Source organism: Musca autumnalis, unplaced genomic scaffold (assembly GCF_047663935.1).
Source record: "Musca autumnalis isolate F117 unplaced genomic scaffold, ASM4766393v1 scaffold_3, whole genome shotgun sequence".
Classification (NCBI taxonomy): Eukaryota; Metazoa; Arthropoda; class Insecta; order Diptera; family Muscidae; genus Musca; species Musca autumnalis.
In genome coordinates, this window is record NW_027411866.1 from 225,221,373 (window position 1) to 225,234,335 (window position 12,963).

The following is a 12,963-nucleotide window of genomic DNA, read 5'->3' on the forward strand; positions in this document are numbered from 1 at the left end:
CCATAGATTTTTTTTAAAGATAATTTTCATAAAAAAGAAGACCCATCGATCTTCTTGAAGCAGATCCATTGATACTTTCAAAGAAGACCCATAGATCTTTTCATAAAAGATCCCCCGACCATCTCAAAGAAAATCGAAGATATCCTTTTTAGTTCCATCGATCTTCTCAAAGAAGATCCGTCTATTTTCCCAATCGATCTTCTCTTAGAAAAACCAACAATAATCTGTGAGAAGGTCCGTCGGTCTTCTTAAAGAAGTTCCATAGGTCTTCTCAAAGAAGATCCATCGGTCTTCTCAGAGAATATCTTCTCTCAAAAAAATCCATCGATTTTCTCAACGAAGATCCATCGATTTTCGTAAAGATCTTCTTCAAAAAAAAGATCGATAGATTTGTTAAAAGAAGACCCATCGATCTTCTTGAAGCAGATCCATTGATACTTCCAAAGAAGACCCATAGATCTTTTCGTAAAAGATCCAGCGATCTTCTCAAAGAAGATCGACGATATTATTCTAAAAGAAGTTCCATCGATGTTCTTAAAGAAGATCCGTCTTTTTTCTCAATCGATCTTCTCTAGAAAAACCATAAAGGTCTCTTAAAGAAGTTCCGCAGGTATTCTCAAAGAAAATCCGTCGGTCTTCTCAGAGAAGATCTTCTCTCAAAAAATCCATCGAATTTCTCAACGAAGATCCATCGCTTTTCTTAAAGATCTTCGTTAAAACATTCGATAGATTTGTTCAAAGAAGACCCATCGATCTTCTTAAAGCAGATCCTTTAATACTTTAGATCTTCTAACGAATTTTCTTCGATCTTCACAAAGGCGATCAATCGATCTTCTCAAAATCTCACTCATCCTCTTACAGACAATCCATCGATAGTCTCATAGAAGATCCGTAAATTTTCTCACAGAAGATCCATCGATCTTCTCATAGAAAATCCATCAATCTTCCTTAAGAAGTTCCATCAATCATTCTAAAGTAGATCCATATACGCCTCTAAGAAAATCCATCGATGAAGATCCATTAATCTTCCATCGGTCGTCGTAAATATGATCCATCAATCGTCTTAAAGAAGATCCTTAATCTTTTCAAATAAGGTCAATCGATCTTCTCGAAGAAGATTTATCAATCTTATTAAAGAAGACCCAGCGATCATTTCTCAAAAATTCCATCAATCTTTTCTTAGAAAATCCATCAATCATCTGTGAGAATATCCATCGATCTTTCTAAAGAAGATTCATCGATCTTCCTAAAATTATTAAAAATAAAAGATCCATCGATCTTCCTAAAGAAGATCCATCATCTTTTCTTAGAAAATCCATCAATCTTTTCTTAGAAAATCAATCAATCATCTGTGAGAAGATCCATCGATCTTCTTAAAGAATATCCATCGATATTCCTAAAGAAAATCCATCGATCTTCCTAAAGAAGATCCACCATCTTTTCTTAGAAAATCCATCAATCCTTTCTTAGAAAATCAATCAATCATCTGTGAGAAGATCCCTCGATCTTCTTAAAGAATATCCATCGATAGTTCTAAAAAAGATCCATCGATCTTCTTAAAGAATATCCACCGATATTCCTAAAGAAGATCCATCATCTTTTCTTAGAAAATCCATCAATCCTTTCTTAGAAAATCAATCAATCATCTGTGAGAAGATCCCTCGATCTTCTTAAAGAATATCCACCGATATTCCTAAAGAATATCCACGGATATTCCTGAAGAAGATCCATCATCTTTTCTTAGAAAATCAATCAATCCTTTCTTAGAAAATCAATCAATCATCTGTGAGAAGATCCCACGATCTTCTTAAAGAATATCCACCGATATTCCTAAGGAATATCCATCTGAGAAGATCCCTCGATCTTCTTAAAGAATATCCACCGATATTCCTAAAGAAGATCCATCATCTTTTCTTAGAAAATCCATCAATCCTTTCTTAGAAAATCAATCAATCATCTGTGAGAAGATCCCTCGATTTTCTTAAAGAATATCCACGGATATTCCTAAAGAAGATCCATCATCTTTTCTTAGAAAATCCATCAATCCTTTCTTAGAAAATCAATCAATCATCTGTGAGAAGATCCCTCGATCTTCTTAAAGAATATCCACCGATATTCCTAAAGAATATCCACGGATATTCCTAAAGAAGATCCATCATCTTTTCTTAGAAAATCCATCAATCCTTTCTTAGAAAATCAATCAATCATCTGTGAGAAGATCCCTCGATCTTCTTAAAGAATATCCACCGATATTCCTAAAGAATATCCACGGATATTCCTAAAGAAGATCCATCATCTTTTCTTAGAAAATCCATCAATCCTTTCTTAGAAAATCAATCAATCATCTGTGAGAAGATCCCTCGATCTTCTTAAAGAATATCCACCGATATTCCTAAAGAAGATCCATCATCTTTTCTTAGAAAATCCATTAATCCTTTCTTAGAAAATCAATCAATCATCTGTGAGAAGATCCATCGATCTTCTTAAAGAATATCCATCGATATTCCTAAAGAAGATCCATCGATCTTCCTAAAGAAGATCCACCATCTTTTCTTAGAAAATCCATCAATCCTTTCTTAGAAAATCAATCAATCATCTGTGAGAAGATCCCTCGATCTTCTTAAAGAATATCCATCGATAGTTCTAAAAAAGATCCATCGATCTTCTTAAAGAATATCCACCGATATTCCTAAAGAAGATCCATCGATCTTCCTAAAGAAGATCCATCATCTTTTCTTAGAAAATCCATCAATCCTTTCTTAGAAAATCAATCAATCATCTGTGAGAAGATCCCTCGATTTTCTTAAAGAATATCCATCAATATTCCTAAAGAAGATCCGTCGATCTTCTTAAAGAATATCCACCGATATTCCTAAAGAATATCCGCGGATATTCCTAAAGAAGATCCATCATCTTTTCTTAGAAAATCCATCAATTCTTTCTTAGAAAATCAATCAATCATCTCTGAGAAGAATTCTCTATCTTCTTAAAGAATATCCACCGATATTCCTAAAGAATATCCACGGATATTCCTAAAGAAGATCCATCATCTTTTCTTAGAAAATCCATCAATCCTTTCTTAGAAAATCAATCAATCATCTGTGAGAAGATCCCTCGATCTTCTTAAAGAATATCCACCGATATTCCTAAAGAATATCCACGGATATTCCTAAAGAAGATCCATCATCTTTTCTTAGAAAATCCATCAATCATCTGTGAGAAGATCCCTCGATCTTCTTAAAGAATATCCACCGATATTCCTAAAGAATATCCACGGATATTCCTAAAGAAGATCCATCATCTTTTCTTAGAAAATCCATCAATCCTTTCTTAGAAAATCAATCAATCATCTGTGAGAAGATCCCTCGATCTTCTTAAAGAATATCCACCGATATTCCTAAAGAAGATTCATCATCTTTTCTTAGAAAATCCATCAATCCTTTCTTAGAAAATCAATCAATCATCTGTGAGAAGATCCCTCGATCTTCTTAAAGAATATCCACCGATATTCCTAAAGAAGATCCATCATCTTTTCTTAGAAAATCCATCAATCCTTTCTTAGAAAATCAATCAATCATCTGTGAGAAGATCCCTTGATCTTCTTAAAGAATATCCACCGATATTCCTAAGGAATATCCATCTGAGAAGATCCCTCGATCTTCTTAAAGAATATCCACCGATATTCCTAAAGAAGATCCATCATCTTTTCTTAGAAAATCCATCAATCCTTTCTTAGAAAATCAATCAATCATCTGTGAGAAGATCCCTCGATCTTCTTAAAGAATATCCACCGATATTCCTAAAGAATATCCACGGATATTCCTAAAGAAGATCCATCATCTTTTCTTAGAAAATCCATCAATCCTTTCTTAGAAAATCAATCAATCATCTGTGAGAAGATCCATCGATCTTTTTAAAGAATATCCATCGATATTCCTAAAGAAGATACATCGATCTTCCTAAAGAAGATCCATCATCTTTTCTTAGAAAATCCATCAATCCTTTCTTAGAAAATCAATCAATCATCTGTGAGAAGAACCCTCGATCTTCTTAAAGAATATCCATCGATATTTCTAAAGAAGATCCATCGATCTTCTTAAAAAATATCCACCGATATTCCTAAAGAAGATCCATCGATCTTCCTAAAGAAGATCCATCATCTTTTCTTAGAAAATCCATCAATCTTTTCTTAGAAAATCAATCAATCATCTGTGAGAAGATCCATCGATATTCCTAAAGAAGATCCATCGATCTTCCTAAAGAAGATCCATCGATCTTCCTAAAGAAGATGCATAGATCTTCCTAAAGAAGATCCATCGATCTTCCTAAAGAAGATCCATCATCTTTTTTTAGAAAATCCATCAATCCTTTCTTAGAAAATCAATCAATCATCTGTGAGAAGATCCCTCGATCTTCTTAAAGAATATCCATCAAAGAAGATCCATCGATCTTCTTAAAGAATATCCACCGATATTCCTAAAGAAGATCCATCGATCTTCCTAAAGAAGATCCATCGATCTTCCTAAAGAAGATCCATCAATCTTTTCTTCGAAAGTCAATCAATCATCTGTGAGAAGATCCATCGATCTTCTTAAAGAATACCCATAGATATTTCTAAAGAAGATCCATCGATATTCTTAAAGAATATTCATATACATATCTTCTTCTAGACAGCTCATTATGCATCTGAGAGATGATCCATCGATCTACTCATAGAAGATCCAACTATCATTTAGTGGAAGATCCATCACTCTTCCTAAAAAAGATCCAGCGACCTTCTCGAAGAAGATTCATCAATCTTCTTAAAGAAAATCCATCAACTTCCCAAAAAAATATTCATAAATTTTCTTAAAGCATATTCATCAATATCCTTAAAGAAGATCCATCGATCTTCTCGACGAACATTTATAAATCTTCTTAAAGAAAATCCATTAATCTTCTTAAATAATATCCATCAATCTTCTTAAAGAAAATCCATCAATCTTTCTAAAGAAGATCCATCAATCTTCTTAAGGAAAATCCATCAATCTTTTTAAAGAAGATCCATCAATATTCTCTTAGAAAATCTGCCGATCATCTGCCAGAAGATTCATCGATCTTGTCATTGAAGTCAATTGATCTTCTTAAAAAAAATCCATCAATCGTCCTTCTCAAAGAAGATCCGTCGAGCTTCGAGAATATTCATCTATTTCCACATGCTCTAATAGCAAATCTTTCGATCGCATAGTAGAAGATCCATCTATTTTCTTATAGAAGATCAACCGATTTGGTATATTTTCGATGAGAAGAAGATCTTAGAATCATTTAAATGAAAGTTCCTACATTACCTGAACAATTTATACGATTTAAATGCTCAAATCCATCCATACATTATATGATCCATCTGATCGTCCAACTTCTTAATTTCAATAGAAAGATTAATTCTTATTCCATTTGAATATTCCTTGGCCTTCTACACATGTAATATCTTCAGTGAATGAATATTATAACAGTTTATATCGACAACTTTTCTATTTTTATTTTGTTCTTTTAACTTTCACTATAAGATATGACGCTAAGAGCAAATTTACCACTCCTCAAAATAAGAGAATATTTGGAAAATTCCGGTAGGAAAACCTAAACTGAGATTTTTCAAAATGAATTAAATTCTACATAATCTGTTCCCTTTAATTTACTTTTCTATATAATTTAAACTATCTCATTCCCTGGAAACAATATCATCATCAATTTCACTTAAACAACTTTCGAACAAAATTTTCCAAAACATTACACTTTATAATTGTGTTAAAAATTTCCACCATTTTCCGCTACCATCCCAAAAGGGGAAATATCTATTTCAACTTTTCCCATTCATATAAAATTTCTCGCTAATTTGAAATATTACCCCTTTGTCCAATAATACTTCAGCAGCAAATTGAAGTTGTCTCGTTTCCAGTTTCCGTATCCTTTTCACACTAAACGGCGACGTGCAGGGAAGGAGGTATCAAAACTAATAACATGAACATGAAATTAGGAAACCATTGTGAAAGGCAATGGCTTTTAATTGCCATGAAATGCGATCCCTCATCTCCTTCATCTCAGCGCCGGCAAGAAAAAGGGGATTTGTGAAAATGAGTGAGAGAAAACACTTGAAATGTTGGTGTAAAGTGCAATTAATTGATTTCCAGTGCAATGAATGAGTAAATGAATGCTTGCTTGCGAATAGAAGGTAATCTAAGGAACGAGGAGGTCAAAACAAAATTAGAAATGTTTCCTCTGCAAAATGAAGGAAATTAGAAAAATCACTTAAAGCTAAACTCCATGTGCTGTTGCAGAGAACTCTTTAAGCAGCCTTTTGTGAGATGTTTTTTAATGTGAAATGCAATTGAATGGTTGAGAGAAACGTACAAAAGTGATAATGGTTCATCGATGCGTATTAGTATTGACGTAATGTATACACAATAGGGGACGTGGCAAAAATACCCCTCAGTAATGTTGGCGCCGTTCGGACTCGGCGATAAACTGTAGGTCCCCTATTATTGAACTCATATGAATCGGGGTGCACTCATTGATATGAGGGAAGTCTCCCTTGTCCCGTATGGGATGTTTGTGGAAGATCGAACTGTTAATTATATTTTTCAACTTTACTTCAGTGAACTACTACTACTGAACAATTTTATTGTCATTTTTGAGTGTTTAGCCCTGAACCATATTTTGAAATTGTGGTTCCAAATATATCCTGTCACTATCTTTCCACTTTATCTGACCTTTCGTTTGTATCATGAAATAATTTTGGTATTTTTTTTTTTTTTCTTTCTTTACAGTCGCGTCGACAATCAGTCAGCTTCACCGCCATGCCACCTGGCGTTTTAGCCAATGACAGTCGTAACAATTCCACCGATGACATACAAATCGCTTTAGCCCCACACATACAAACCTATTTAAGTCAAACTGGTCGTCGTCATTCCTGCTGTAGCGTCATGTTGCCCGTTGCCTTTGAGAGGGCTGCCTCCAATTCATGGCTAGACCCGAAATTCGATTCAGCCGTACTGGAAGGTCAATTTCAGACCAGCGTCTTTTCACATGTGCGAATGAGATATCGGTAAGTCGAATTAGTTATGAGAAATATATTGTAAGGGTAAGATGTTGTTAGAACGTAATACTAAAAATCAAGTTTGAGTTTAGGGGCAACCGCTTAAAACGCTTTTGAAAGTAAAGTACTTTTGGTCGTATAAGTAATGGAATACAGTAACGCTCAGAGAAGGTACGTATAATTCTTCTATGCGTATACTTCATATCATTACTTATTCGTCTGGAGGTATTGACAATTCTAGCTTGAAATGTTTTTGTTTTCCTTTATTTTTCCACTTGGGAACATAGGACTTGAAATGTATCTGCTTTAAATTTTTACTTAACTTATTTCTGTTACTCATTTTTAATTTTTCCAAAGGTGGCTGTTACGGCTCGCGTTAATCCACCTATTATTTCTATGTCATCTGCGTAGGCCAGTAACATTATTTCTTTATTGTATATTGTGATATTTTTATCTCTGGCCGTGTATACATTCGTATCTCGTATGACGTCTTTCAGAAGAATGTTAAATAGGTCAAACGATAGACTGTCACCTTACCCGAAACCTTGTTCGTGTTAAAAGGCTAGGAGATGTTCTTTCCTATTATAACTGCTGATCCTATTAGGTTTGTAGGGATACCAAAGACAGACATGGTTTGGAACACATTGATTTAATTGGCCTGTCGAAGACGACCTTGTAGTCGACTAAGTCGACGTATTTGGAGCGGTGTGAAGATTTGGTGTTACCCAATTATTTTATTGACCATAAGCTTTTGACGTTCACACAGTATGCTCGACAGCACTTTTTTTGCGATGGGTAGGAGGCGTGTGCCTCTGTAATTGGCACAAACCGTCTTGTCTCCTTTTTTGTGACATAGTAAACCAAGGGTGACGTAGGGGATGGAAGATACCAAGCAACGGTCCTGACCGGTTTTAACATGGCAAAGCCCAGGATTTATCTTGGTCCCTCTTTCATCTCAAGTGGACACTGACCCCCCGTGGTGTCACCTGGGGAACTGCCTTTAACACCCGTTAAAGGTAGTGAGCTAACATGTGCCGCGCGTTCACCCATAAGAACGTTAAAAACTTGGGTTTGGGCGTCGGGTTAGTAACCCTCCCCTAGAAAAAACAGTCTACTATGAAAAAACGAAAGAAAAGAAAAACAAACCCCTCTAAAGTTGACGAACCCCGTTTTAAGGACCATGATCTGCGAATCTGCACCTGGGAAAGACTTGCTGCAATTCGAATAAAAGCTAAATTCTTCAACGTCAGCTTTATTTGCGCTCATGCTCCCACTGAAGAAAAGGACGAACAGATCAAAGATATATTTTACGAGCGCTTAGAAGAAACATATGATTTTAATGCCAAAATTGGAAAGGAGAATATCTTTGGCCCAACAGTCAGGAATTTCAGTCTCCACAGTGAAACATCTGACAATGGTATGAGGCTGATAGACTTTGCAGCTGCAAAAAACATGGTAGTTAGCAGTACCAGATTTAATATTCATAAGGGTACCTGACTGTCTCCAGATCAAAGAACAAGTAATCAAATTGATCACGTTGTGATAGATGGAAGACATTCATAGAGCGTGTTGAATGTACGATCGTTCCGAGGCGCAAACATTGATTCGGACCACTACCTTTTTGCAGACACAACGCGGAAGTTGGACATCGATAGGCTGCAAACACAACAGATAGTCACAGCATATTCCACTCAACTAGCCCAATTGCTTAACGCGAGCACTCCTTGTCCCGATAACATAACAACACAATGGCAAAATATTGTCCACTCCATGCAAACAGCCGCAAAATCCATACTTGGATTCCAGAGACCTCCACAAAGGAATCCGTGGTATGACCAGGAGTGTCGTGCTGCTACCGAAGAAAAAAATGCGGCATACAGAGCTACTTTACAATCAGTAACAACGCGTAGCGCACGAGAGAGATATCGGGAGAAAAGGAGAGAGGAGAAACGTCTTTTCCGCAAGAAAAAGAGAGAAATGGAAAAGCAGGAGCCGAAAATTCTACCAAAGAGTGAAACATCAAACAGATGGCTTTGGTACAGGCACATCCTCCTGTAGAGACCAGAAATGTAATCTGGTAACAGATACAGATAGCGTGCTCGGGATATGGAAGGAACATTTCTCCAATCTGCTGGTATCCAATAGTAGCGATGGCGATGATACCACAGATCCAATCCCAGAAGATGGTATAGAATGTATACCGCCCGGCCAAGATGAGGTAAAAACAGCAATTAACCGGCTAAAGAATAATAAATAAAGGAGCCGATGGCTTACCAGCCGAGCTGTTTAAAACCGGAGGCGACGCGCTGATAAGGTGTATGCATCAGTTAGTTAGCACCATCTGGCAGGAAGAACGCGTACCCGACGATTGGAACCTGAGCATCCTCTGTCCCGTCCACAAGAAAGGAGATAAGACTGTGTGCTCCAACTATAGGGGCACAAGTCTTCTCCCTATTGCCTATAAGATAGTGTCAGGGATATTGTGCGAACGACTAAAGCCGAAACGAAACGAAATAATTGGACCATACCAATGTGGCTTTAGACCTGGCCAGTCCACCATTGACCAGATATTTACCCTGCGGCAAATCCTGGAGAAGACCCAAGAGATGCAGATTGACACATACATATCACCTTTTTGTCGATTATAAAGCAGCATTCGACAGTCCCCGCCGATCAAGGGTATTCCATGCAATGTTTGAATTTGGTATCCCCGCAAAGCTCTGGAAAAGGTAATACGAGATGCAAATGTCAAAAGAAATGGTAAAATTTACACCAATAGTCACATGTTACTTGCCTATGCTGATGACATAGACATCATGGGACGATCAGTAAAGGAAGTAACTGATACCTTTAGGAAGGTCGAAGCAGAATCTGCGAAAGTGGGTCTGGCGGTAAACGGCGAAAAGACGAAATTGATGGTGTCGACGCGCAAAGCGACCATAGCGCTCGGACCAACTGTGGAAGTTGATACCTATTATTTTGATGTAGTTAAAGACTTCGTCTACCTCGGCACTGCCATAAACACAACACACAACATCAGTTGTGAAATAAGAAGAAGAATAGTATTGGCCAACAGATGCTACTTTGGCTTAAGAAAGCACTTTAAAAACAAAGCCACAACTCCGAAGCCTGGGTACTTGCGCAAGCAGATAAGGCAGTGCTTGGCGTGTTTGAAAGAAAAATTCTTCGATAGATCTACGGACCAATCTGCGTTGACAGTGAATATCGACGTCGTATGAACCACGAGCTATATCAGCTATACAAAGACATGAATATAGTTAAACGTATCGAGATGCAACGATTGCGTTGGCTAGGCCATATCATAAGAATGAAAGATGATGAACCCGCTAAAAAGGCGTATGAATACATGACACATGGCGGTGCACGCAGAATCGGGAGGCCAAGGAATAGATGGCGCAAACAAGTGGATGAAGAGATGACAAGGCGCGGTATTCCAGAAAGCGAAGCGAAAAACAGAGAGAATTGGAGATCTTTTCTTAGTTCGGTCTATGGAACAAATGGCCAGCTAAGTAAGTAAGGATGCCAAAGTCAGACATGGTTTGGAACACCTTGATTTAATTGGCATGTCGAAGACGACCTTGTCGACAAAGTCGACGTATTTGGAGCAGTGTGAAGATTTGGTATTACCCGATTATTTTATTGTCCATAACCTTTGGACGTTCACACAGTATGCTCGACAGCACTTTGTATGTAATGGGTAGAAGACATGTGCCTCTGTAATTGGCACAAACCGTCTTGTCTCATTTTTTGTGACATAGTAAACTGAGGTTCCAATCGTAGGGCATGCTTTCTACCTGCCAACGTTTCGCTTATGAAGTGATGCATATTAATGCCGATTTATTCCTGTCATGACCTCCCTTTGGCTAGGTGGTAGACATTCAAGGTCGTCGTTTGCGATTGGTTTTGCGGTATCTTCATCGCCGACCATATTCTATACTAAGAGCTTCATGAAATGATCCTTCCAGTTCCCCTCAGTACGCTATTCGTATCAGTTACCAGATTTCCTTCATCTTATTTGCAGGAGAATGTGCCTGCACCACACACTTCAGTATGGTGTTTTAGACTCTGGTGGTTTTTGGTACCCAAGAATAGATTTTGCGGCAGTTTAAATAGAGTCAGCTATTCTTTGGCACTGCGCTTACACATTGTCGGGACAAGGAGTGCCGTCTTTCAGCATGTGGGCCTATTAAGCGGAGTAGGCTTGTGCTATCTGTTGGGTTTGCAGCATCTGGACATCCAGTTTCGGTCCCATGTTTGATCGCACGTTTGCTGCAACATTAAGACGAGTACGTACCTTGGCTGCTACAAGGACATGGTCCGAATCGATGTTTGCTCCTCGAATCCATCGGACATCTAACGCACTGGTAGAATGCCTTTCGTCTTTCACAATATGATCGATCTGGTTTCTCGTTTTCCCATATGCGTATGTCGAGGTGGTGGAACCTGGTACTAATCACTACTAGACTTGGGCAATCTAGTTCCCGGAGCGGATCGATCTTTCTAGTTCCTTTTCCCAAAAGGAACTAGTTCCTTAAAATAGTTCGATAGTTCCAAATAGTTCCGAGATCGATATAGTTCAACGAATATTTCTCTTTCATCGTTTCTTTCATTCCAAATAGTTCCGAGACCGAAATAGTTCAACGAATCTTTCTCTTTCGTCACTCCTTTTGTTTCCTTTGTTTCAAATAGTTCCGAGACCGAAATGTTTTCACTGTTTGGTGGATGAATTGACATAAAAATAAATAAATTGCAGCGAACAAACAGCAAAAACGAAAGATCGACGTAGGGGTAAAATTGAAGGAACGAGAAATAAGAAAGGAACTATATAAACTCAAGAGCTGGACATAGTTCTAATAGTTCCTTGTCCGGAATAGTTCCTTGGAACAAGTTCGTTCCGGAACTGCATAACTCTACTCACTACCATGTTTTCTCAATGGGAATAAGTGAGTTGTATGCAACGGTTAAATCACTCTAGAAAAAATAAAAATATGACCTCAGTCACGTTTGGCGATATTACACTGACTGATCCGACGAGGTGAGCAAGTTATTTTAATCGATAGTTTGTCGAGCATACCGGGAGTGTTAGGGCGAAGAGAAGAGTACTACATCGCATTAGATCTCTTCCTGCAGAATATGAACCACCACAATTTACAATGGATGATGTTGCAAATGTCATCAGGAACGCTAAGTCTAAAGCGTTGGGCCATGATGGAATGGTAATGCAGAAACAGCTGAATAAGCCGGGAGTCGAGTATCTCACTAAAGTTCTCAATCTGTCGCTATCCACCCACATTGTTCCCGAAATCTGGAAAATGGACAGGTTGTTGTAGCAACGCATATATGTTCGTTCGTGTATTATTTCAGTTATCAAGTTCCTCTGTATCCAGACTCAAGAATTCTGCAACCTGGACTGGTTGCGTCCATAAAGCTGGGCAGTTGAATAAATGCAGAGTGGTCCCAATCCACATGCTGGGCATATGTTGGGTATTGTGGCGTCAATTCTGGCCCAATACGAATTGAAGCGGCTGCATCGTCCGGATCTTAACTGAGCTAAAACCACTCGTGTTTGCCTTGACAGCTGGCGTTCTTCTGCTGCGATGGATGGGGATGGTTTCAGAGTACGGCATTCACACTGTATCTTCGTACTGCTTGCGCAAACATGTTGGTATGAATGAGATTCAAGTCTGCCTGATATGCTCGTTGATCTAGCGGTTCTCTTTTACACCTTTGGACCTCTCTTTCTAGATCTTGAAGGTCTCTTCTGACGTGCCTATGTGGGGGGGGAGCCTGTCCATTAAATCGTGACAGGGATGCTCACTGCGGTAACACCCAAGCAGGTGCATCGACAACATCTTATTGTGCTGACGCAC

The 12,963-nt window shown here is 38.1% G+C and overlaps 1 protein-coding gene across 4 annotated transcripts in view; it reads left to right on the top strand.

The window, feature by feature from the left end:
- Nucleotides 1-12,963, top strand: part of Ac13E (Adenylyl cyclase 13E) — a 429,881-nt gene that overhangs the window by 396,099 nt on the left and 20,819 nt on the right. For all 4 annotated transcript variants that reach the window (XM_073976991.1, XM_073976990.1, XM_073976989.1 and 1 more), the window contains one exon: nt 6,804-7,081. In XM_073976991.1, the coding sequence (XP_073833092.1) occupies nt 6,804-7,081 (278 nt within the window). The remainder of the gene's footprint in view (nt 1-6,803; nt 7,082-12,963) is intronic.